Below are 7,427 nucleotides of genomic sequence, written 5' to 3'. Positions count from 1 at the left end.
GCAAATTTGTAGTTATCTGGGAAAATATGTATGGCAGCCCATGTCGGCAGTGCCAATTTTCCATAAACAACTTTGGGCAAAGCTCAACAACTTTTCTGTCTGGATTTTCACTCTTTGAAATATGGCAACCGTATGTCAAGGAGCTGGGTGCAGGCTAATGCAAGCTAAGGGAGAGAGATTTGAATGTATGTCTTCTTTCTGCATGGTGAGGAAGGGGAATCCCAATGGTTGGTTATGAAAGTTTTGTCTGACTTTATAGATGCTGAATATCTCCCTTAGCAATTTAATAACAAAGCGGTAGTGGGGTTGGAACGCAAGATGATCCACAAGGTCTATGTGCTTCTTTTTTGACCCATCCAATCCCCAACTGAACCAAGTTGGTCACCAGAGTGACATGTATATTTCAGGGTGAGAAAACCACTGCAGTGACTACTTGGGAAATACAGAGATGCAGACCATGGACCTCAATTTCTTTCTTTCTTCCTTACTTGGACCTCAGTTTCTGATATAAAGGAATGCCTTCCGAATCACATGAAACAATAAACCTACTTAAAGCGGGAGAAAAACCACCTTGTAATAATACTTTGAAAAAATCATTTGGATATTTTTATTACAATAACAGCAGCATACAGCGCTGGCATTCCTATATATTCCCATTCATGTTTTTCCCCCACAGAAACTTTGCCCAAAGATTCGAGAAAGTTTATAGCTTACAAACAGTATTATCTGTATCAAAAATAGTAAGAGAAGATAACATTTGTAAACAGTATTAAGTGGAAACACAGTATTTTGTCATATAGTATGAAGACATTCTGTTCAAGATAAGTGGAGCCTAAAGCCAAGGGTTGTTTGTTGTTGTTTTAAAAAAGGGTAAGTGCATATATTTTAAAACATAAAGCAGTCTCTCACCTCAGCAAGAACCATTAAGACTAAAAATGCACAAAACCTTCACCTTTTCGGGAAATGGCCCAGTTCTACAGTCATTTCTGAACCATCGTTGTATGTAGACTTTCATGATATGTGCCCTTAACAGTAAGCTTAGTGAACCGGAGTGAAGTATGAAAAGTCAGACAATTGCACTGTATTATAGTGTGCAACTCAGAAAGCTTTACGTTCCAAGGAGTAGAAACAGGAATGCATACAGAACTAGAAAGAGTTGAAGTATCCTCAGAAGTCCTATCTCAAAAGGACAATTTGATGGCTTAGACCAAATTCCCTGCCTCTTTTCTCTACTCATAGATTGCTTGGCCTTAAAATGATGTCTGCTTCTACTCCACTAGGACAATGATCACTGGACTCTCTCAGGCTAGCTACCAGCTCACACAGAACTCTAAATTTAGGTGCTGCTAAATGCTCATATCACCATAATACTGATGGTTCATCTGGGCCAAGGGGAGCCAAAGTGATTCTCTCCAGGTGCTTCTTAACTCCTGCCACCTCCAGCCAGGGTGGTCAACGGTCATCTTGTATGGTCAACGGCCATCAATGGGAGGTGCTGCCCAAAGCATCTACAGGGCACCCCACTGACCACTCCTGGTCCGAAGCACAAGAGAGCTTCACACTTGACTGCCTTCCTTCATCTTTTAATTGAACATTTTCTGACGGTCATCGAGGCACCAATGAACTCTGCACCTGATCTGACAAACAGGAAACCAGCTCAGTTAATAATACAGAACCCTCCCTGTAACAGAAAAACAGAGAAACATTTACTCTGTGTGTGTGTGTGTTTTGACAACTTTTATATTGTATTAGGCACTACAGAAATGGAAAACCATCCACTCCACAACACCTCTTGATCCTAATGTGATGTAGGCAAACTCCCATGCAACCCTATTGAATTGAATGGAGGTCATGCAGTAGCAGTGCTTTCTGCACCCCATCCCTCGAGTTTCAGACAGTGCAATACTGTACAAGTATTTATTATGTTCTGGTCAACTTAGTATAGCACCACTTGTTGAAAAACACCCGTGGAGCATTCCTGCCCATGCACTGTGGCTCGTGTGAGCCAAGTACCCAAGTAAGTGCAGGGCTGCAGTCTCAATATGCAGATGATTTGAGTTCATTCTTTAAGGGGGGGGGGGAACACCTCTAAAAAAAGCCTGCCAGTTTGCAGTCTCAGCTCTCTTATAAAAAGCCATTCCTGTTTTGTGGCTCTCCATATGTCTGAAGCAGGCTGTTTTGGAAGGCCCTCCCCCCAAAAAAACCCTAAACTGGGTGTATCAGCTGCCTGGCAGGCTGTAAACCTGACAGGCATTTTGTCAAAAGAGGAAAAAATAAGGGGGAGAGAAAGCTACTTAATCTTTGATTTTTCAGAACAAATCTACACTATCTTCTAAATAGGTGCATCGTATTTACAGACTGAAACTTTTAAAATGCTTATGTTTATACGGAGGCAACTACCCCCCCCCCATTCTTTTCTTGTTGTTGGGACTGTTTTAAAGCTTTGCAAGTGAGAAAAGAGATTTGGATTTGTTTCCCAAAATTGTTTTTAAAAATGCAAGTTTCTGTTTTACATACCTAAGTGCCAATAGGAACAAACATATGGTTTCTTTAACGCAGTCTTTGCATACAATGCAAAAACGAACAAAACCCCCCACCTCTGCCCTATAGCACCCGCCAGGGAGTATGTACTACAACTCCCATCAGCCCTTCACTATTGTGGATGATGGGAGTTTTAGTCCTAACATCTGGAAGACACCTGTTTTAGGATGACTCCCCTACAGAAACACACAACTTTAGCTTTGGTATTCTCAGTGCACCAACTCGGAAAAACGTATCACTGATTTCAACACAACTTCCTTCAAGGTAAAATGTTTGCCGTTATGGTCCATATTCAAAGAGACAATGATGTAAAAAACAGCACATCAGAGTTGGGCAACTTTAATCAAAATGCTTTCATCCTGGCCTGATGCTCTGCTCTGTGCCATTTAGTTTTGCACTCAACAAATCCAAGAGCCAAAAGATGTCAGAAAAATGAAGGAAAAACAAGAGTGAACCTGACCAGAGTTGTTTCCTAGTTTTTCTGAAGATAGAACCCTGAACTAAAAAATGAACCTGGCGTATACTCTGTGAATCCGATTCCATATACTACTACTGCTTGTGCTCCATTGACTTTTATCATGGTTTGCATAGGAGAAGCCTGGTGGGTTTTGTCCAACATGCATGATTATTCCCCGTACCACATGAAACTGGAGATGTAAGTCAGCTGCAGGCATTAACATAGTGGCATTAAAACGGTCCTTATTTCACAGTGGGAACCAAGCTCAGGTCACAAAACCATCCTGTTAGTTGTAGCTGTTGTAAGGTTAAAAGTATGTGTTGTTATTAACAGATGTTTGAAAACTGTGGATTTTCCTTGCCAGCTGCACCAGAACTGTGAAAGAATACAAAATTTCCTATGCACGTGATAGATGTAGCAGAGTAAGGCCCTTAGTAAAATACCACTTGGTATTTTAAGTCAGCGAACCCCTAGTGGCAAGGTTGGACAACTGAGAAGCCGCCATTAAAAAATCCCCACAGCACCTCAGAGCAGTCAATGTATGGCCCCACAGCATTGTGGGAAACTAAAAGTGGTGGCGCCCAACTGGAAGCCATTTTAATTCCTCACAATGCCCAAGTGATGCTCCGTTGGCTGCCCTGGGGCATTGTGGGTAATTTGAAATGGTGGCCCGTGGGAGGCATCGGTGAACGTGGGCCCTGTTGAGGTGCTCAGAGGCTGCAAGGCCGCAGCAGCTGTCTGTGGGTGCTGGTAAGTACAGGAAGCCTGAAGTTTCTAAAAACGTGCCATGTCACACTGGTCAGAACTCACAGCCAAAGAGCATAAAACCTGGCTGCCATGTGTTTTGGCCTATACAAAACAGCATACCAGCAGACTGCTACTTGATGCTGTGCTAGGACTCAGATGCCGTTTGTGTAGGTTTGGCATGCTGCCACTGAAGTATATGTGTGTGTGTGTGTGTGTGTGTACGTGCGCGCAGACACACACATATATATATATATACTCACACACAGAGAGAGGTTCCAAGGAATATAACTCGACACGACGCGGATGAAACAAAAACACCAAAAGGTCCATAAATACATCCAGTTCAGACATAACAGAACAAAGGTGCCGAAACGTCATGTTCTGTAAGTTGACAGAAAAGGACGCCAACCGAACACCAGATATTGCAAAGGCCGTGGGCTTAAAATACCAATCTCCATTTCTGTCGGCTTCACTTACCTCCAATGAGGTAAGAGAGTAGAAGCAGCCCTTAAAAGCGGGATAATCATCTCTTATAAAAAGAAGTTTCAAGCTTAAATCTCCATATCAAGAAAGCATTCTACATGGTCAAAGCACGTTAAGAACCAAAGGAGTAACTGCGGCAGCAGTGATTTATCCGCATCACATACAAAGTTGAAGTAAGTGGTCAAAGCCCTTTGTTTTTTCTTGGAAGGGTCTCTTTCTCTCCCCCACCCCCACCCCACCCGAAACATTTGTTTTCTAAAAATATGGAGTCCGTATTTTAAATAAGGACTCCGGGTTTCCTGCCTGAAAACTTCCTCCCTGCGGGTCAAAAACCGTCTGCCGATCCTTGACTGCATGTCATGAAGATACTCCGCAGATGATAGAATTGGTACTTATCTTTGTGGAAGACACACACCCAAGTTCTGAAATAAAAGGCTGTTCAAGAACTGATCTTGGGCAGATGTAGTTACAGGGCTTTGAACAGACATGTGTTGGATAACACGCATACAAATATACATTTACAACACAGACACACAAAAACAGAACACCCGACAACAGGAGGAATGGCGATTCCAGTCTTTTCCCTTCTACCCAGGTAAGAAGTAATCTTGAGGATGCCGAAGAAACCATCTCAGCAGATGCACCTGGAGGAGCTCCAAATTCTCCATGCCACACACATCTGGAAGCCGCTAAGGTTTATTGATGGTCTCCTTCCACTCTTCTTTTGCGAACTGTGCCCACAGAGGTGGGGGAAGAGAAACAAGACATGAGACAACGCTGGTGTAAGGCTATCATGTTTCAGTTACTGGAATGACGTCTATTAACAGCCAAGAACTAGGAGGACTAATTGCAGCATCTATCATACACATTAAAAATGGTGGCCATGACTGAATTCTCCTACCCTTTAGCGATTTTTAAAATTTTCCTTTGTTTATTATGGGTTGAATCCAAAGTTCCCTTGAGTGAGCACAAAGACACACAACTAGTCCCCATCCCCAATATGCTGATGACACTCAGCTCTATCTGCTGATGGATGGCCATACCGACTCAGCCCTGGACACACTGACCAGATGTTTGGAAGCTGTGGCTGGATGGTTCCGTGGGAGCCGATTGAAACTAAATCCTTCAAAGACAGAGGTCCTCTGGCTGGGTCAGGATGGTTGGGGATGAGGGACCAACTCCCTTCTCTTGCGGGGGCCGAATTAGTGCCATTGCCTTCCGTTAAGAGTTTGGGTGTAATCCCTGACGCCTCCCTTTCCATGGAGGCACAGGTTACAACAACAGCCGAGGCGACATTTTTCCACCTTCGCCGCATCAAGCAGTTGGTCCCTTACCTTTCCCGCCCCGACCTGGCCACAGTGATTCATGCGATGGTCACCTCCAGGCTTGACTACTGTAATTCGCTCTACGCGGGGCTGCCCTTGAAGCTGTCCCAGAAACTCCAGTGGGTGCAGAATGCTGCAGCGAGGCTCCTCACGGGGTCTCTGCCATGGGAGCATATTCAGCCAGTGCTTTTCCAGCTGCATTGGCTCTCGGTGGAGTACAGGGTCAGATTTACGGTGCTGGTTTTGACCTTTAAAGTCCTTCACAGCCTAGGACCCTTGTATCTATGGGACCGCCTCTCCCGGTATGTCCCACGGAGGACCTTAAGGTCCATATATAGCAACACCCTAGAGGTCCCGGGCCCTAAGGAAGTTAGATTAGCCTCAACCAGAGCCAGGGCCTTTTCAACACTGGCTCCGGCCTGGTGGAACGCTCTGCCTCATGAGACCAGGGCCCTGCAGGATCTGATTTCTTTCCACAGGGCCTGTAAGACAGAGTTGTTCCACCTGGCCTTTGGCTTAGAATCAGTTTGATTCCCTCCCCCTCTTTCTTTTTCATTTCTCCTCCTGTGAAGAGGCCGCATCCTAATGTTTTAATGTTGTATCTTAATCTTTTAAATTGTATTTTAATCAGCTTGTTTTTATTATTGGTTGTTAGCCGCCCTGAGCCCGGTCTTGGCTGGGGAGGGCGGGGAATAAATAAAAAATTATTATTATTATTATCTCGCATTCCACCTATCCCTTTCTCTCCCACTGCGCTGCTCCAAGCCACATCCCATGTCATTCCAAAGCATCCATGACTGATGGATGGTCCATTCTCACCATCCAGCAAGCCAAATTTTAAAAGCCCCAGCGAACCTGAAGAACAGCTTGTAATATGGCAGTGGGTATATGATGTGGTTAACAAAACAAACCACATCTGTGCTGCAGCGCATTGGGACTGCGGAGCTGTTGCTGCAATTACTCTTCCTGTGCCTTTTGCCTGCATAGCAAAGATACTTGATGTTATTCAGCACTTTTTAAAACGGGTCTGGAGTCTTTGTTGTACAGAAGCCCAGCACGAAAACTCAATTTTTAGCAAGCAGGTCATGTTGACCTGAATTGGTAAGATATTAAAAACACAGCATATTATGGAACAGTTCAAGGAGGTCTCCTACTGCAAACCTCGTTTTGTTTTTTCAAACCAGGCAGGGAAATATTCATTCCAAAACAGTTAATTTGCTAAGCCAAAGATTTAACTGGTCAATTTTGCACACACAATTCTCTGGCCTTTTTGTTAGGTTAAGAAAACACGTTAGTCCATCAAGTCAACAGTGGAGAGAGTCCAAACAGTCTTGTAAATATTTTCAGAAGGTTACTGAACATGTATATTAAGCAAGGAGGGGAAAAAAATGTATCAGCCCTGTATTTTGAAAGGAAACAGTTACTCAAAACTTCTAAGTTTAAATGTACCGAAAACTCATTTTTTGCAAGAATCGGTAACTAAGAAGCTCCCTCCATTGGCACAGGCAGACCTAGGCTTTGAAGAATCCAATTTGCTTTTTCTAGAACCCACTGGAGTGCAAAACAGCAGCTGAGAGGCACAGACGCACTTATTAATTTAATGAAACTTATATACCACGTAAGACATTAACTACATATCTGTGCCTTTTAACTGCAGCTGCTGGTTTGATTCCACAACTTGCAGGCCTAGGGAAAGCAGAAGAAGGTAAAGAGTTGTTGAAGCCCGCTTATACTAGGATCCTCCTGGACATCCTGCACAGGCAATTCATGTTTTTTAAAAGCCCTTCATTTTAACCAATGCGGAACGCAATGGCGCAGTTGATCCCAGTTGGCTTGCGCAGCTGATTGGTGGAGGCAGCAAGCACAATTGCGAG

General features: G+C 43.8%; 1 protein-coding gene across 2 annotated transcripts in view; it reads right to left on the bottom strand.

The window, feature by feature from the left end:
* Nucleotides 1-580: 580 nt before the first annotated feature.
* LOC310693598 (tropomodulin-3) overlaps nucleotides 581-7,427 on the bottom strand; it is a 50,523-nt gene continuing 43,676 nt past the window's right edge. For both annotated transcript variants that reach the window (XM_083475971.1, XM_083475972.1), the window contains one exon: nucleotides 581-4,959. In XM_083475971.1, coding sequence (XP_083332097.1) covers nucleotides 4,925-4,959 — 35 coding nt within the window. In that variant the 3' untranslated portion in view covers nucleotides 581-4,924. The remainder of the gene's footprint in view (nucleotides 4,960-7,427) is intronic.

The sequence above is a fragment of the Podarcis liolepis genome (assembly GCF_965112155.1).
Source record: "Podarcis liolepis genome assembly, chromosome: 14".
Classification (NCBI taxonomy): Eukaryota; Metazoa; Chordata; class Lepidosauria; order Squamata; family Lacertidae; genus Podarcis; species Podarcis liolepis.
The sequence above is the reverse complement of the archived record's forward strand: the minus strand, read 5'-3'. Positions and strand labels throughout refer to the sequence as shown.